Below are 19,674 nucleotides of genomic sequence, written 5' to 3'. Positions count from 1 at the left end.
TTAGATGACATTTCAAAATGTCAGATCATATTAGGAGAGGGTCACACAGCAAGCCTTGCTGCCCAATATATAATAGCATGCCACAACCTGAGGGACAGTGAATGACACACTTGCAAGTACGCATGTACAAACTCACGTGCAGACACACACACACACACACAATATTTGACTTTCTGATTTAATTTTATTTTTAAACCAATTACTGTAATTGTATGTCTATGTATGGTTGTATATTGTATACAACTGCTTTGGCAATGTAAGTGACCTTGTCATGCCAATAAAGCACCTATTGAATTGAATTGAGAGACATTGGACTCACGGATGCACACATACACACGCACCCATTCGTGTATACCAATGTTCAGGTGTTCATGAATAAGGTGGAGATATTTTCTTACGTTGAAGTCCGTAAAACATTTAAGTGAAAAAAATAAAATCGAAAAAGAGTCACCATAAGTGTGAATACAGATCGCGAGTAGTTTTATAAACATCAGCCAGTGCTTCTACAAGCTTCCATTTCCTAGAGAAAACTAGACTTGCGTTGTCTTCAACGGCTTAAATAATGTTGCTATTTATAACTTATTTGCTCCACACACAGCCAGGCAGGTGTGCATGCTGTGAGGATGTCATCGCATGATTTAGACTCGACAATTTCGGGGATTTTTTTCGGTCGCAATTGGTTTGCACATTTTTAAAAGTGGTGGGGACAAAATTCAAATTATGAATAGTGGTGGGGGACATGTTCCCCCCGTCCCCCGTAATCTACGTCTATGTAGGCTGTGTCACTGCCATTGTTGGCGGAGTTAGGCCTGACATGAGTTCAGGCAAGAACGCCATTACATGGCTGCAACTTTCCCGTGGTAGAACACAACATATTTAAATCACCATAATCACAGTACACCTGTTGTATTAACATTACAATCCATGCCCTAGTGCGGTACCCACTTCGTCATCACATATATACTCTCTGTTAAAGTATACAACACCGGTTGGTTAATTCATTTATACATACATACAAACAGACAGACATACTCACACCTTCCGCACTGCTGCCTGTTTGCGAAAGCGTAAGCTGCTGAGGAGCGGTACTATTTATCCACGTCCCTCGAGGGAGGGGAGACGGGAATTGGAATGATAGGCCGTAAGGTGAACACTCCGTTCCACTCACTGGCATCTACACAATCGTTAGCTTATAAAAAAGAACGAGTCGTGGTTAGTTACAAAAAAAAGTTCGTCGCTGAAATTACAGTCGATTGTTTATGCAGAACTAGAGTCTTCAGAGCATAATAAGATTTTGTTCGGGAGCCGTGCCACGGTTTGACACGTGATCATGCTACACCAATGAGAGGGCTGCTTTGCTTTTTGTCAACAGCGTGGCAAGATGGCGGCTCCCGTGTGGTTAGCTTCAACGTTACCGAAAGAGGAAGACATCCTCAAAAGTGGGCTAAATTAATTCTAATTAGTGCTGTATACATAGCCGCGTCCAAGAAGAACAATGAGGCACGATAATGTTATGTTTATGTTAAGTAATTTAGATCAAGTTTGACATACATGGGAATACACCTTACTGACGACATGGACTGTGAACACTCAGCACACCGAAGAAATAAAGGCAAAGACTGTACTTCCTACGTCAGCTGAGGAAGTTCAGAGCATCTGCACCCATCAGCTGTGTGTCCTGACAGCATCACTTGGTATGGGAACTGTACAGCCTGTGACTGCAGCACCGCATCATCAGAGCATCTCTCCATATTCTGCAGGAGACCTACAAGAAAAGACTACCAGGGCCCAAGGTATTGTAAAGGATTCCTAACATTCTGACCATGGACTGAGGTCAGGCAAACGTCTCTGCTGCTACAAGACCAGAACAGAGAGACTGAGGAGGAGCTTCTTTCCTCAAGCATTCTGTATCCTGAACACACACAATGACTATAAACATCAATTAAACCTATTTTCACACTTGCACATGGACTGTACACACACTGCACTTTAAACTTCCTCTTGCTATTTATTCCCACTCACACAGAAAAAACTGCAGTATTTCTATGTATGTTACAAATAAACCTCCGTCATTGTATCAATAAAAGGCACTAATTGTACCAATGACCATCTGTTTGTTCATTCATTAATTAATTCTTCCAAAAATGAAAACAACACTGATGAACCATAAAAACACTCTTTATGAAACATGATATATAAAACTGTACAAATCTGAATAAGAAATAACAGATTAAGTACACTCAGTCCTCACTGTCAGTGTCAGGACAGTTATCTTCTAGTTCCTCAGATTCTTTTGTGTTGGCACAATTACAGCCTCCTCTTCAACATACCCAGTCTGCAATACAACAAAACATTGACAATTAAGAGTCACAGGAGTATCATGAAAAGCAGAGAGTGGTGGAGGTGGTACAAGACATTACAGGCTAGAACCTATCTGCCATATAGCACATTAAACAGCACACACACCTACAGCTGTTCTCTTGGTTGCCAACTGGTACATGTATGTGCAAACAGCAGACTTAAAAACAGTTTATCATGCCTGTCACTCACAAGTTGTGTAAAGCTGGACTTGCACATGACAAATAATAAGACTTGAGGAAAAATGCATTGCAGTTACCTGTAGTTTGAAGCATCAAGACCTTCATTTGCTTTCACAAGTTCAATGAAGGCCTTCCTCAGCTGGTCCATTCTGAGCACCTCCTGGTTGACAAGCAGCCTTTGGCCAATGATCCTCTCACAGAATATCTTAAAGCTGACATCAAACATGTGCTCATTCCTAAAACACATATGAATGAGAAGTAAAGAAATGAATGAGTGTTGTGATTGTGTGCACATACAACAGAATGCAGATGAAATGTTTACTTAAATATCTTATAGCTGACATCAAACATGGGCTCATTCCTTAAACACATATAAATGAGAAGTAAAGAAATGAATAAGTGTTGTGATTGTGTGCACATACAACAGAATGCAGATGAAATGTTAAGTTAGTAGCTCCTTGAAATGCAATTTAATAAATAACACACTGTTATTTCTCAGTTTTTTCAGGCTTCGTCAAAAACCTGGTGTACCGATTGTAACAGCTTTTGCGGTACTGCACCTCCAGAGCCACACAATCTTTGTCTTTTATATGCAAAAGAATACTTTGGTCGTCCTTCAACTCGGCAGCTTTCTGCAATTGGCTTTAATGAAACAAAAAGGATGGCTCAATGAGTTTGTTGACATATCTCTCACACATAATTGTACCTTTCAGTCACTCAACCACCGTGTGTGTGTGTGTGTGTGTGTGTGTGTGTGTGTTTACCTGCTGTTAATGTTTCAGCCTTTCATATTACGCTCTGAAGACTCTAGTTCGGCATAAAACAAAGACACATAGACAACCGACTGGAATTTCAGTTCGACAAACTTTTTTTGGTAAATAATCACGACTCGTTCTTTTTTATAAGCTAAAGATTGTGTAGATGCCAGTGAGTGGAGCGGGATTCATTTTCTAAAGGACTTTTTGTGCTTCACCTTGCGGCCTATGAGGGGTGTTTCATGTAACGTTTGTTATGAATGTTTATTAATATCATGGGTCGTATGTGTAAGAGCTGTAAATATGGTAAATGTATTCTTGTTGGATCATTGGTGAACTTGGTGGTGAATTGGTGTATTTGTTAATGTAATGTATTATGTGCATTACAGGACTAACCCCACTGACATGGTTAGATCCAATTGGAGTTTATTGGTCCATTCTAGCCTAATGGGCAGCATTATTTAACATGCCTCATTCCTTTGGAAGGGGTGGTAGAGAGGAGCACTTGTTGATGTGAGGTGAATGCAATAACATGCTATTGAAATACGGTTGGAATATTGTTGCATTGCTGTGTAAAGTAAGCTAATTTTGAGAACTGTTTAACTACATATTTATGTTTGTTTGTATGTTTGGTGATGGAGCCAAATAAATACCAATATATATTTTTGTATAAAATCTATCCTCTCTACACCGTGGTTTGTTCCTCTTCACCACTATCTCCAGTCGCCGCATCACAATAACTTGGGGTGACCGAGCGGTCACTCACAGGCCACAAGAACAACAAACTCACTCTAATGGCTACTGTAAGTTTAACTCATACTTGCTAACACATGAACCATATAGTACAAATATTACACAACGTATTACTGAAGTTCAACAAATGGGAAGTTTCACTTAAAATATAGTATAAGACAATGCTCTATTACATACAGTAAATAACGACAGGGATTGTACTATCCTTTCCTACTCAAATTTTTGTTTAAGATATAATATAATGTGTATTTTACAATCTTATAAGCGATAGAGTAGAGTTTACTACACTTACTATCAAATCATCTGAGGTATGTTGGGGAGGGGAAACCTCAGCCTCCGGAGGAAGTACAACCGCTGCCTAGATGCCTTTGTCAGATGTTGTGTGTGGAGGGTCCATGTTAGGTCCTCAGTGAGTTGCACCCCCAGATACTTAAAACGGGGTGTCATATTCACTTTGAATATTATTTGATATGTTCCTGCTGGCCAATCAGTGCGCTTCATGATTTATATGTTGCATTCCTACTGCGCATCCTCAGTGTGCGTTTAGAGTGAGACATGACCCAGCCAGGTCACACATTATGTTACTCCAGCATCAGTACTAACTAAATACAGTTTAAAGCATGTCGGTTTGCTCCTGATTTTTGTACGTACAATACGAAACACGACATGATGTCAGAGTGAACTTGGAAAAGACTCAAAAAAGAATGGACGTTACTGGAGTTCCTTCACCTCGTATGAATTGGGATTCAATCAACCTGCCTGTAGCATGGTGATACATGTGAATTGATGTTTAAGAAGTAAACAGAAGAGGAGAAGTGAAGCTATCTTCTTTTGTTGGTCTGAGAAAAAGGTAAAGACATCTATCATACATGGATATTAACAGAGGCAAAAGCAAAAGTTTTAAAATAGCAAGCCTTTTGAACAGTTTATCACAGAATTGAGACTGCTTACAAGGACTTTGGATATGCTAACAGTGAATACATGATAAGGGATCGTGTGGTGTTCAGAGTTTCAGTTCATGAAAAGCTGCTTAATGTCGGATCTGATTTGGCGCTAGACAAAGCAATATACATGGCTAGGTCTTATGAAATAGCGCAAGTGCAACTTCAGACAATAGATTGCAGAAACAAATCTATTCACAAACAGGCTCTCAAAATACTTGAAAAAACCTAATTCACACCATCACTGTTCTGTCCTCCAAAAATACAGACTTTTGAGTTGGGACAATCTGATCACATTTAAGAACTGCTGTTTAATGATCAAAATCCGGTTTAACCTGGCCCCCCCACCACTATGCAGCCTAGTCAAGTTGAGAACATCAGCAACCAGTGCTACTCGAGGGGCAGCAAGAGGAGACTGTGATACTCCTTTAAAAAAAAGTGTATTTGGACCGTCGGTTTTCTCAGTTCGGTCAGCCCAGGAATGGAACCATCTCCCACAGAACATTAGAGAATCAACCTAATTTAAAAGCTTTAAAATAAATCTTAAAACATGGCTAATAAATAACCAAAGATGTGAGCATTAGTGGGTCACTAGAACTTATATATTGGTATTTAATTACATTTTTATTTTGTCATTGTTATGTTTGTATATATGTACAGTATATGTGTATATATAGTTAATGCCTTTTTTTAAGTTGTTTAGCCATTAACACCCTGGCAGGGGGACTGCCAATGGAAACTAGCCTTTTGGCTACAATTGGGTGCATTTACATTTGAATGTTTATTAATGTACACTGTCCCTCTTCAACAAATAAACAAACTGAAACTGAAAACTGAAACTGAAACAGTTCATGCTGTTCATGCAATTGGCAAGCAGTAGAGAATCAAACTTCACACCTTCAACCTCACCACCATGGGCAAGACCAAAGAGTTGTCCAAGGAAGTCAGAGATAAGATTTTAGACCTGCACAAGGCTGGAATCGGCTACAAAACCATTGGCAAGCAGCTTGGTGAGAAGCAGACAACTATTGAATAACCCCAGAACTACACAGCGGGAGCTTGTGATTGATCTCAAGGCAGCTGGGATCACAGTCACCAAGAAAACCATTGGCAACACACCACGCCGTAAGTACTGCAGCACTCGCAAGGTCCCCCTGCTGAAGGAAGAGGATGTACAGGGCCATCTGAAGTTTGCCAATGCACACTTGAATGATTCTAAGGAGGATTGGGAGACAGAATGTGGTCAGATGATACCAAAATCAATCTCTTTGGCATCAACTCGACTTGCCGTGTTTGACAGGGGGGGGAATGCTGAATATGACCCCAGGAGTACATCATACCCACCATCAAGCATGGAGGTGGAAACATTATGCTTTGGGGCTGTTTCTCTGCCAAGGGTACAGGACGACTCCACCGCATCAAGGGGACTATGGATGGGGCCATGTAACGTGGAATATTGGGCTTGAACCTCATTCCCTCCCATTGAAAACGCAACATTAAATATTTTGGAGAGGATCTGCAAAGAGGAGTGGACAAAAATCCCTCCTGAGATGTGTGTGAACCTGGTGACCAACTACGAGAAACGTATGACGTCTGTGCTTGCCAACAAGGTTTATTCCACAAGTACGAAGTCATTTTTGTGAGTCAGTTTTGCTAGGGGTTCAAATACTTATTTTTTGCATCAAATGCAAATAAAGTCATAAATGTTATCAAATGCATTTTTCTGGATTTTTTTGTTGATATTATGTTTCTCACTGTTGATATACACCTACCATTACAATTATAGATCACACATTTCTTTTCAAGTGGCCAAACTTGTGAAATCACCAGGGTTTCAAATACTTATTTTCCCCACTGTAGTTATCTTGGTCACCCTTTCATGACTAGATAGTTATCTCGGTCACCCCTTCAGGCATGACTGTAGATAGTTGCATGAGTGTAGATAGTTATCTCGGTCACCCCTAAGGCTCCCCACACATCCCTAGGCCCATACTTTTTAAACAGAGTGCCCATAATGTAACTCATATCAATAGTGTCAATCATTTTGTAGTAGTATAGTAGTCTTAATATTTTGTTATCATGAATATTTTAGTGTTTATACTGATTGTTAATATTCTACCCACACTGGTTATTATACTGATTGTTAAAAGTCAAGCCACAGAAGCCCTTACAGCTTTGATGGAACTGGAAATACTGCTATTCTGTTGTAGTAAGACATTAACTCCTAATTTTGTATCTGCAACTCACTTTGGATGTGTACTCTGTCTGTCTCACTGAGAGGTCGTTTACATGGAGCCTAGTTTGTCAATCTGATACGGATAGCTAATACAGATAGCCCTATCATACATACGAACACTCTCTATCCGCACCTTGTTTCTGCAACGATCGCAGTCCGGGGTAGAAAGTGAGTAGATTTGAATCGGTACGGGGGCTGGTGTTCGTCTGCACGGTTTCACGCAACCTGATGACGTCACTGCCCCACGTGATCTTTTCCGCCATCTCCAACCAGTATATAAATAACTTGTTCTCCCTCAAAATCTCACTCATGGTGGGCCTCGAATTCACTAACATTAACCCAGTCTTCTGATTTTTGATTAGCCCCCTATCTTGATCTAATTCTTCTTATTCAGACGTAACATAACTTTCATGACCACAAATATAAATTGGCCAGCGATTTGCTTTTTTATTCATAAATGTATGTAAAATGCTCGGAGCAATGCATCATGGGAAATGGGATGACAGACATGTCATGTTACTGTTCCAAACTCTTTATTATCAATAGAAAAAATAATTCATTTTCGCATATCATTTAGTCTGACCACTGATTTTATTAACCATCATAATGTAATGTTGTTAATTGGAGCTTGAATGTCTTGTGTAATTTGTTTATCCGTTTGCTGCTTCCTTTACCTTGTGCTTTTGAGTCTCTTCTTCTAGGTTTTTCACGTTTTTTCAGTTGTGTAAATAAAGCGCTAAAGCGCCACCCACAGGCGTGAGGTATGTACTACAGTCGGTTCACCGCAATCTGCTGCCTCCGTGTTTACGCAAATCTCTCGTTGCCAGCCTCCGTATTTACGAAATTAAAAGATTCGATTGGTGTGAAAAGTAAATCCGATTCGGAGGCCCTAGACTTCGTGTGCATAGCACCTGAGACCAAGCAAATGACTGTGACCCCCCCTCCCCCTAAAATCCTTTGTAACTTGGTACCACCCCCCCCTCCCCCATAGGTGAACCCCTCTCCCAACTTTGCCCCTTCCTCTCACCTAAAGGGTGTGGTCCTAACCTGCCCTATTGCATTCTACCTGACTGAACTGTATAAATGCCAACGCATTCTGCTGTCGGGTAGACCTTTCTCTAAGCACCAGCAGAGAGGGGGTCTCCACGCTGAAATAAAACTACAGAAACCTGACTTCGTCCTCCGGTCCCTTCTTCAACTTTAGCGTGCTTATTAATATTCTGTCAGCTTCAACAACTAATATGAGATAACGGCGGAGGTTACATGCACGATTGTGACAGACACAGGTTGGCCAGTCTGATGGGTTAACCGGTGATGAGACTCTGTGATGAAGTTAAACTCTGGTGAAAATGCCAAATGTCTTTCTCTACTGCTGACCACAAGAAAATCACATAAAACAAAATGGTCAACAGACTCAGGGTTCAAAACTCCTTCATTATTTATTTAACTTATGTGAGTGACCCTTCTCTCTGGTGATGAGTTGGGATGGCGTTGGGGTGTTTCAGAGGATGGGGAAGATCTCTGACAGCTTGTAAGAGTCTCGCTGCTCTGTGGGCTCTTCATCATCCTCACAATCCTTTAGCTCCTCCTCCAGCATAGGCAGGGTGATTTCATATAGCCAATCAATGATGTCTGCCATCAGAGACAGAGGGAGGGAGGTTGAAGGGGACAGACAGAGAGACAATGCGGCAGAGGAAGAAGAGCAAGACAGAAGAAGAGGAGAAGCAGAGGAAAAGGGAAGAGAACAACAAAAGTGAAGTTGTTGTTTTCGTGATGTAGTGCTTTTCTCAAACCCAAGGTCACTTTTGCATACTCCACCAGAAAACAGACAACTGTTTTAGACATGAACGAGAGAGATACATGAACCAGCAGGGGGCAGTACTCACCACAGAAAGACTTTCTGTTCGAGTCTGGAACATTGGTCACCTTCAGCTGCATGAATTTCATTTGGAGGTAGGCAGGTATGCTGTTGCTTCATAGAGAAATCACAGGAAACTTTCACTCAACATCACTTACACACAACATACACAAACATCACACTCACACACACTTCACTCAATATCACACTTACAAACAACATACCCAAACATCACACTCACACACACTTCACTTAATGTCATACTAACACATGAGTCACTCAAATATCACACTGAAACACGATTCACTCAATATCACACTGACACACGATGCTTGTGCATAAACAGGTAGTCTAAGAGTAGTTTCAATGCAAACGCATATTTAAGGCCAATAGGCCAACCCATATTGATTATGACCTTAACAGCACAGGAAGTAGCCAGCATTCAAGAACCTAAGCTTTGTACTTGTCAGTCTCCCATGTACTTGCTTACATGAGCCCCTTACCCAAACAGATGAGTGAGGTCTTCCCAGACAATGTCTGCAGATTCCTTCACATCCATTTCTTTGATCCTGGTCGGGGCACACAGAAACTGGGTTAACTTCAGAAATAAGGTCATCACAGGAGACTCTCACTTAAGCGGGATTTCTTAAATGTCCAGACGGAGGTATTTGAATAGAAAATGCCATCTGGAGTACTACTCAAAGTAGCTGCTTCAGAGTGAAGTTAGATACACGTGAAGATGCTTTGATTAGCTGGATCTACACGTTACCAGAGTAACAGTTTGAAATCGATGCTTTGATCAGCTGTACTTAGAGGTAACCAGAGTACCAGTTTGAAACATACTCTTTGATCAGCTGGATGTGCCCCTCTATGCTCTTCCTCCCGTAGATCTTTCCACCAGTCTTCATTTTACCCATCAGGTAACTCATCCTACACAACACAGGCAGAGACAGCATCAACAGGGTTTATCTTAGCTCACAAAGGCAAGGACACACACACACACACACACACACACTAAACTCATAGACACACAGACACAGACACAGACACACACACACACGTCAAAGCTGTGACAGACAGAAGCAGGATCTGCATATGGTCTCCGTGTTAAGGAAACTGTCCCAGCAAGCATGCCTTCACAGGGCCTGTACGGGCCCCTGCACTAATTTTTATATTTATATTTTACGGTGGCCAAGAGGTGCAAACCAACATTACAAAATCTCAAACACTTTAACAAAGCTTGAGACAAATTTACATTTTGGAAATTACATATTATAAAACTAAATAACATTTTAACAAGTCCCGAAAGGACTTGTGGCAAACATATGAGCCAATTAACGAAATTTAGTTTTTCGTGTGGCCGTACGGGCCCCTGCACTAATTTTTATATTTATATTTTACGGTGGCCGAGAGGTGCAAACCAACATTACAAAATCTGAAACACTTTAACAAAGCGTGAGACAAATTTACATTTTGGAAATTACATATTATAAAACTAAATAACATTTTAACAAGTCCCGAAAGGGCTTGTGGCAAACATATGAGCCCATTAACGAAATTTAGTTTTTCGTGTGGTCGGTCTTTATTGTTTTTAAATGGAGCAGACCAGACTGAAGGACCAGATATTCTGTAGCATTGCATACAATATTTTAATGAGGGAAACTCGTACACTGTAATCGTGGATATGTCGTCATGTTTACATGGTGTACACATCAGCTTGAGGTCTCTGTAAACACTTGATTTTTTTGAGCATTTGCACCCTCGATGATTGAGCTCCTGGAGCAAATTCATTACATGATCCCTCTTCACTCGCAGATTGTACTTTTGTTTGAGCACCTGCCACATCATGCGGTAACCAAACAGCTGTCCAGGTCCACAAAGTTCCAGTCGTATTGCCCTGATTATGACTATGTTTATAGAGGAGAAATCCTTTCTGCGGTATAACCCAGCATCATTCAGTTAGCTTTTTCACCACGAACTCCATAAACTCAAATTGAGCACTTCCGTTATCACTACCACGTCCATAGACATGAATGTACGTTTATATGTCTATGTCCACATCAATCACAGAGTTAGTACATTCCCTTTCCGGTTAATGTCATTTGTTAAAGTGTTTCGCGTCTTGTTAATTTGTTTTCTGAAATGTAAATTGGTTTCGGGACTTGTTAATGTGTTGTGGTAATGTATTTTTGATTCATGATATGTAGAAATGTTTTCCAAAATGTACATTTTTCTCAAGCTTTGTTAAAGTGTTTCAGATTTTGTAATGTTGGTTTGCACCTCTCAGCCACAGAAAAAAATATAAATATATTCAATAAATAAATAAGCTAAAAATGAGTGCAGGCTCTGTGTGGGCCTAGTTAGGGCTCCTGTGGGCTATGTTAGGGCTGCCCACGCAGGGGGAGGGGCATTGCGTGGGCAGCCCTCAAAGGGCCCTTGTGCCGGCCCTAAGGGGGCCTGTACAGCCTTGCTTGCTGGGTCTAGAATCTTTTGTCGGGCTATCGGGTGACAGCCCGCAGTGACCCAAAGCTGCAGGTCTCGCTTGGGCAAGCCCACACCGGGCCTGTGTAGGATTGGTGTGGGCTAGCCCTAGCCCACAGTGCCCACAGCCTGCCTGCATGGGGCCCGTGGAGGCTTGCTTGCTGGGGTTCCTTGCCAGTTTCGTCTATGTTCTCATGGATTATTCAGCCTGTCACAGGAAAATGTACCTGAACTGAACATGTTTTGTGTGCAACGTGATGTGACTGTGGCATGAGCTTTCTCACCACTTCGCCCTGCACTTCAACGAGCTTCGAGTCTGGACCTGCTCGGCCACACGCCTCCAGGCCAGTTTCTTATGCAAGTCCTTCTTCTGGATGACCGCAGACCTGTCACCGCCCTCTCCTCCGGGCTCAGCCCTCTCAAGCAGCTGCTGGTGTACGCACGTCAGGAGGACCTTAAACTCTGCCTCGGACCATGCCCCATGAGCCTCAGCTGAGGGACAGGAAGTGACAAAGCATAAAACAAGACTGGGTCAGTATTCATAAACCTCAGTCGTCTGCATTAGTTTTAATGTCTACCTACCCTGTGTCTATCAGTTTGCTTACTGTCCGTCTAGATGGCCAATCACAAAATTAGCTTTAAGGTCCAGTCCATGATTCTGGCAAAAAAGTTATTAATATTTAAGCTTGATCGGCAGTCACATTTTACCCCTCCCTTCCAGCCTAACCCTGAAGTAATGCAGTGATTGCCTGGACATGTTCTATGGCTGGAATTCACAGTTTGTTTTCAAATCAGATTTATTTTGAGAGCAAACACTGAACGGACAGCTAGAGGACCATGAGGAGCAATTCAATGTTTGGATAAAAAAAATGTTTGGGATTACAATTGCGGACACTGTGGATGTTCTGATGTAAATCTGATCACTTACACATCCCGTGAAAGTGATTCCGCACGGCTGAACAACTGCGACCCATCTTGTCTGATATGGCCGTCCAGTTTGACCCATGCTGCCTATACAGATCCTTCAAGTATTTGTCCTCATCTTCTGTAAACCTGCAGAAAGGGGGAACAGTTATAACACTAATGAAACACCCCCAAACTGATGCTGCTCTCACACACACACACAGAGTCATAACTGTTAGGTGAATATTCACTCAAGCTACCTCAGGGAGTTGCATATAAGTATATTAATTAAACCACAACAAGCAGCTTGTTGGGCTCACCCACGTCACAGCAGGTCGGAGAGAAGCACGGGCTAACTCCCAGACTGCAGCAGACGAGAGAGAAGCAATATTAAACTAGGGCCAATAGTTTTCCGCGAAAACGGAAAACGGACGGAATACGCGGAATGGACCATCTGAAACGGAATGGACCACTGAAAACGGAATTGCAACTTTTCAAACGGAAACATAATTTTGTGCATCAAAATCGCCCAAAACCCCCTGTATTTTACCCTGTAAGACTGAATTTCTTTCAAATAAACACAACAACGATCGCAACAATGAACAAACATTAATTAAAGAACAAAAGCGGTCAGAAAATGTCACGTCTGCGCTGAACTCTGCTCCGGCCACGCCCCCCTTTTCAACGGTAGTCACGTTAATTTGCTCATCTTCCCAATCGCATTAAAAACTAAAAATGTTAAGTCTTCTGTTGTGTTGATGGCTGGCAAACAACAATCTAAGAAGGGCACGTATTATTCACCGAGTTACCAAGCAGTCTAATTTATGGGGACTAATTCGCACTGCACTGAATTACATTACCATGAGTTATGCTACACAATAACAATTACACAACTAATATTACTAGATACATACAATAGTGGACATTACACTAGGCAACATGGATCTCATTCATATCTCATCCAGTCGAAATCTTAACAGGATTGAACCCATCTTTATTACAGCGTATCAACATAAGAACAGAACATAGCTAAATCTCCGCTTAGCATCATGCTAATCACTACTAATAGCACGAGCAGGTAGCCCAAAATTTGGTATTAATACACGATCTATTACAGAAGCAACTTCATGAAAACCCTTACTTTCATTAAGTATGCACATAATGCCTCACATACAGGTCGAACAATGATGATTTAAGCATTGGAAATGTATAAGGCACAGTATGGTCAACTACTTAGCGACAAACTGAACTCGACAGTATCTTAACTGTGGGTGCTGCACGCAAGCAAACAGCGTTGCTAGGCAACATCACTATCAACAGAGTTTTTCATACAGTTAACGTGCAGAAAGGCATTATACGGCTGTTTTTATTTTTTTGACGCGGAATCACGGAATTACCAAAAACGTGACACGGAATTTGCTTTTTTTTGACGCGGAAAACTATTGGCCCTATTAAACCCATCACAGAGGTTTATATAGATAGAAGTTTAGTGATTTTTGGCACCAAATGAATACTGTACGTCAGCAGGGATAACCACATGGTGGGTCTTTGACGTCCGTGGATTTCTAACTTTGCTTTCTGTCTTGTAAAGATGTCAGTTTAGAAGGGTTTCAGTTTAGTCCAAAACATCCTTCATGCAGACTAAGTGGCACCTTATAATCTAAGTTACACACACACACACAGAAAAGCCATGTCCCTGCTGACATCAACACATGACAACCCTAACCCTAGTTTAACACAAGGCACTTGGTTTAATATATTCTTAAGTCATTAATTCTGTTTCGAAATTATCTCTGTCAATAAAACTGATGAAACACCCCCAACATGACGATGCTCTCACACACACATTTCATAACACTGATAAAACATCCCCAACATGACCCTGCAGTTTCATCACTAGACACACACACACACACACACTCACACACACTGAACCCCACTGTGCTGCTCACCTGGTGGAGGAACTTTTAGTCACCTGAGGCCTTATTAAAATGTCTGTCTGGGCACAAAAAACCTATTTTTGAGAAGCTTGTGTTTACCTCCCCTTGTAATTTTTGCTGTTGCACATCCTCCTGGCTCTATTAAGGATAGAGTTCCAGGAACGAGGGATCCCGGCACCTGTTCAGGAACAGGACACAATTCACTGCTGCACTGCAGGCTGCACTGATGTACACCTCTAACTTCCAGTCACTTGATACAATTTGACAAGTATCATCTAAAAAAAAAAGTATGTAGGTATGACAGCAGTGGGCACACTCTCAGAACAAAACTCAGCCTGTGTCACTCACTCACATGTCTCATACTCATACATGACATGACATCTGATATCTATACTCACATAAACACCTGAGGAAGTTGAACCTCATCTTCAGCCTTAGGATGGTTTCATTCTCATCTGGGAAGCGTGTGGGTCTGAAAAGCTTTAACTCGCTGTCAATACCAGAAAGGGCCAGAAAGTCCTTCACATTCTGTTTCAGCCGCTCGTTCTCGGCCGTGCTGAACCACCCAGTTCGCAGAGGGATCCCTGTGGCATGGTGGGGGCGGAGGAAGAGCGATAAAAACAAAAACCCTGGATCACATGACTGAATTTATCCCTCAAGTGGTCAGTGGTCCATCAACTTCTCAAACACAAAAATCTAAATGATGTTTAACTCAGAATGTCATAACAAACCATACCAGAATCATGAGAAAAGGTCCTGGGCAATATATACATAACACTGCTGCAGGCCTCACATATTCCCTATGGCCTGAATGAAGATAAACTCCTCCCCTCTGAAAATGCAAACTTATTCACCCTGTTTTACAGTGCACTGCTGGCTTTGGATTAGGGCTGGGCGATATGGACCAAAAGTCATATCTCGATATTTTCAAGCAAAATGTCGATATAAGATAAATATCGATATTTTTTTACGCATTAATAACATAGTTGCCGTTGGCACGCTCCAACTCGGTATTCTGTGCTCTCTTTTTCAGTGACGTCGCTGTGCTTGTTCTCAATCCTAAATTTGTTAAATGAATCAGTCTACCTACATGAAAAGAATCAGCAAGTTGCTGATGTGCCTGTTATATTTTTGGGATGTCATTTACGTATCTCATCAAATTATACAGCTCTTCAGAATGTTCCAAAAAGTTCCGTTGATTATTTGATTAACACCCGCGTAAAGTGAATTGACTGCTGTCATTTGCAACGGTTTTTGTGCTTCACATCTTTCATAGCAAGTAGTCTGGTCAACTTGTATTGAAACTGACGGCTGACGAACTGTGTTCCTGGTAAGTGTCAATATTTATCATCTATGTCATACACTATGTAACCTTTTAGCCTATTTAAATCACATGTATGTACAATTTGCAACAAAGTGTGCGTCAACAATGTATCTGTCAGTCAGATGTCAGCCACAGATAGCCTACTTGCTAACTAACTAACATTAGCAGTGATGCTACTTAAACCGTACTATGCCTGATCAAGTTAGAGAGGAAGAGACCGACCAAGCAGCTGCAGCAAGTTGCAAAGTTCGCAATCCTGGTGAGACAACGGGCGGTGCAGAGTGTAACCAAGATTTTCAAGGAGTCGCAGCATAACCATTAACTTACGTGACGGCAGCTGCATTAAAATAGGCAAATTCATAAATCGTCCGACCTACCGAAACTGCACGTAGCCTCGCCATAGGGATCTTTACCGTCCGTTCATTTGATATTTGAGGTAATCGGGCCTACGTGTCGTTTAGATTCGATGTAGCCAGCGAAAGCGCAGTCGCGCATGAGTTGCCTGCCAGTCTTTATTTGGCCCATGACAGAAAGACGCATCTGCAACGTTTCAGTCAAAGCCACACGTTGTGTGATGTTATTTAATTGAATTAAATGTAACTTAAAACATAACAGGAATCTCAAACATAACAGAAAATCATTTTCGCGCTGTAGGGGATTTAAAAAAAGTGACGTGAGTGGGGGCGGGGCTGTGTGTGTGTGAGCCGGAGGCAGAGTAGGAGGCGGCAGCCGCGGCTCGAAATGGCTGTTATTCGGAACAAATGTGCTGTACTTTAAACGGAAATGAAACTATATCGATGTTGACGATAGCGTCTCATTCCATATCTCGTTTTTTAAAATATCGATATATCTCAAATATCGATATACAGCCCAGCCCTACTTTGGATACTCCCAATGGCTAAAATCAATTTGCTTACTCACCTTGCTTCTTGTACATTCTGTAGCGTGGTAGGTCATATCTGACGATATTCTTCACATCCTCAATGTTGGTAAACTCGTATTGAGGCAAGAACTCTTTGATCTCCTTCCTGATGGCATCGTCAATGTCCAGCACATCTGGGTGAAGCTGCGCGTCTGTGGGAGAGTGTGTGTCTGCAGCAGGCTGTGTGGGTGTCTTTCTGACCTTCGCTACAGGACGGTCTGGCTCTTCAATTCTCCTTTTCTTCTTCTTTTTCTTCTTCACCTCTCTCTCCAGAGCAGCAGCATCATCTGCTCCCTCTTGTGTCACACTTACGTTCTCTGCATTGCGTTTTCTTTTCTTTTTGTTTTGCCCTTCTCTTGTGCCACACTGGCCCTTGACGGGTCTACAGTCATCTTTCTCACTCTTTGTTTTCTTCTTTTTGTGTTTATGTTTCTTATGAGAGTCGACTTCCGTAGTGGTTGTCTCTGGCATCGCCTCTAAAAGCTGCTTCTTGCTCTTGTTCTTCTTCTTTTTATGAAAGACAAGCTCTTCCTCCATCACGGTCACCTCAAGTAGGTTTTCCCCCTATAACAGCGTGAATAAAGGAACATGGACATGCATATGTCTTCACTGAATCTTTGTGCCACTTAAAACTGATCTGCATTTTACTTCAAAATGTAGAGAGGAAAAGTCATCTGAGAATTTATTTCATTGTGATAATACATATCTTAAATGACAATTAAATAAGTTAAATTAATTAAATCAGTGTTTTGATGAAATCTACACATATGTATTTTCTCCTCGAGCAAGATATGCTTGTTCAATGGCTGGGTGTGTACAGTAATTTGAACGTAAATAGCTAGCTAATGTTCAGGCTAACGTTAAACCAGTTTGGAATTCACAGACAGTAGTTAGGCATATGTTAACGCACACAATGTAAGCGTCATTTTACAATGTTGTAAACTAAACTAGCATTGCCAGTGTGTTGTTAAATATATAAAGCATTGTTGTTCTGCCCAGACTACCTAAACAGACCAATAGAACTTAACCCATGTAAATTTGGGTTTCTCGGCGATGACCCTGAATTGGCACTTTTTCACAAAGATGTATCTTACCGCCATCTCGTGGTCTGGAGTTGTTCCTGGGGCACAAAGAATCAAAAGCAAGCAGATTCATATCATCAGTCATCAGCGGCTCAGACATATGTATATGGTTTAGACCCTTAAGTACCATTTCAACAATGTAACAAAGTTAAAGTCCTGGATGAAAAAGCCTAGTTAAGTCAAAGTATATTAGCCTCAAAATGTAGTTTCGGTATTACAAATTATTAGTGAAAGTACTAGTTGGTCGCTCTGAGAGATATGATTATAAACAACATTTTAGATTATGATACTGAAGCACCAGTGTGTAAGCAGCATGTTAATGTTGTAGCTTTTGGTCTCAGCAGTGGGGAGAATGTTTTTGTATTTAGACATGGCACTGAACGGTCAGGAGGGGTTGCAATTTTACTAAATAACTGCTCTGGGAAATCAATTGAAGCAAAGGTAGAGGACCATGAACACTGGCTGGTAGCTGTAATGAATTTTAACAACTCACATTTGATTTTGATGAATGTATATGGGTACAATAGCCAAAAGAACATAGATTTACTGGAAGGCATTACACAGGAAATTAAAAGATGTAAACTGTTATATCAATGTGAAGATGTAGTAGGAGGTTTATATGAACTTGGTGAATGATGATTGGTTTGACAGATTTCCTCCAAGATGACAGAACCACAACCCCAATAAGCTATTTCATCAATTGTGTCATAAACATGACATACAAGATGCATTGAGACATAATAATAATAATAATAATAATAATAATAGATCAAGATATGCGTTACCTGTAGCAAAACAGACAAAAAGACGTGTGCCCGTATATTGCAGAATCACATCTTTCCCGCCATCTTGGATGAGCGCGCGCACCAGTGCACGACCACAAGTCTTTTTGTCTGTTTTGCTACTTAAAGGGACATTTGTTTAAACTAGTGCATATCAAAAACAAACAGGAAAACACAAACATGCATAAATAACTGCTTTACTTACTTATTTGGCAGGCATTTCTAGGTAAAATCACCGTTTTGAAAATCGTACCACAGGTAACGCATATCTTGATTTAGGTCAAAACTTAAAATGTCATTCAAACTAAAAAATGAGCAGTTTCACTTGTGCATAGGGGTGGGCTATATGAGCTAAAATTCATATCACGATATTTTCCACTGTTCAGACGATATTGATATGATATCACGATATATGAGGGTGAAACTTTTTTTTATCACATTTTAATAGCCATTATTAGCTTAATGTCTAGTTAAGACAAAATATGTTATCATGAAAAGTAAAAATCGAATAATGATCAAATACAATCTATATTTATCTACTGTACAGCTGTAATTTATGTATGATCATTTCAAGCAATTTTATTATCAGAAATGGCCGAATTTGCGCATTTATTGTTCAAACAGAGGGGAGGACATGTGAGGTGAGGCAGCGACGAGCAGTGCCTCATCTCAGATTGTGCAATCCCTCACTGACTGGGTTGAGCCTTTTGCTTTCTCATTGTTTGTCACCACTGTAGTATTTGTGGACACTTGTATTATATGTCCTTTCTATCCATAGAATAGGTAATGTATTTCACGTAATAGATTTGGCTTTGGACGAAGAGCTGGGCCTAAATAATAGCAAGAGGATCATTTTCTTATATAAATATCATTTCACATTAGGAGATCGTACTAGTTGTTTATCATGGTTGAAGAAATAAATTCCAAGTGGTGACGCAGACTTAGATAGCGCGTTGTCGTGTCCCTATACTTTTAACAGCAAGGGGAAGTTTTTAATTTCAACCCAATACCAGATATGTCTAATTCGGGGGAAAAAACACATAGTGTTGCCACTAGCCAGGTAGCAACACAATAACGTACTGAAACCAATTGCATAAGGTAACTTAGGTAGCCTATGCATCGCTGTCACGCCAAATTCGAAAATGGCCAAATACTTT

At 41.0% G+C, this 19,674-nt stretch overlaps 1 protein-coding gene across 1 annotated transcript; it reads right to left on the bottom strand.

Moving 5' to 3' along the window:
- Positions 1-8,726: 8,726 nt before the first annotated feature.
- On the bottom strand, positions 8,727-17,753 carry LOC308367146 (transcription termination factor 1-like; the record flags this gene model as incomplete). Its single annotated transcript, XM_080840961.1, has 10 exons — positions 8,727-8,857; positions 9,112-9,197; positions 9,587-9,652; positions 9,927-10,013; positions 11,849-12,056; positions 12,493-12,617; positions 14,507-14,585; positions 14,806-14,991; positions 16,653-17,217; positions 17,748-17,753. The coding sequence occupies 10 exons, from the start codon at positions 17,751-17,753 to the stop codon at positions 8,727-8,729; spliced, it is 1,539 nt and encodes a 512-aa protein (XP_080697087.1).
- Positions 17,754-19,674: the final 1,921 nt, after the last annotated feature.

Source organism: Sprattus sprattus (genome assembly GCF_963457725.1).
Source record: "Sprattus sprattus genome assembly, chromosome: 6".
Taxonomy (NCBI): Eukaryota; Metazoa; Chordata; class Actinopteri; order Clupeiformes; family Clupeidae; genus Sprattus; species Sprattus sprattus.
The sequence above is the reverse complement of the archived record's forward strand: the minus strand, read 5'-3'. Positions and strand labels throughout refer to the sequence as shown.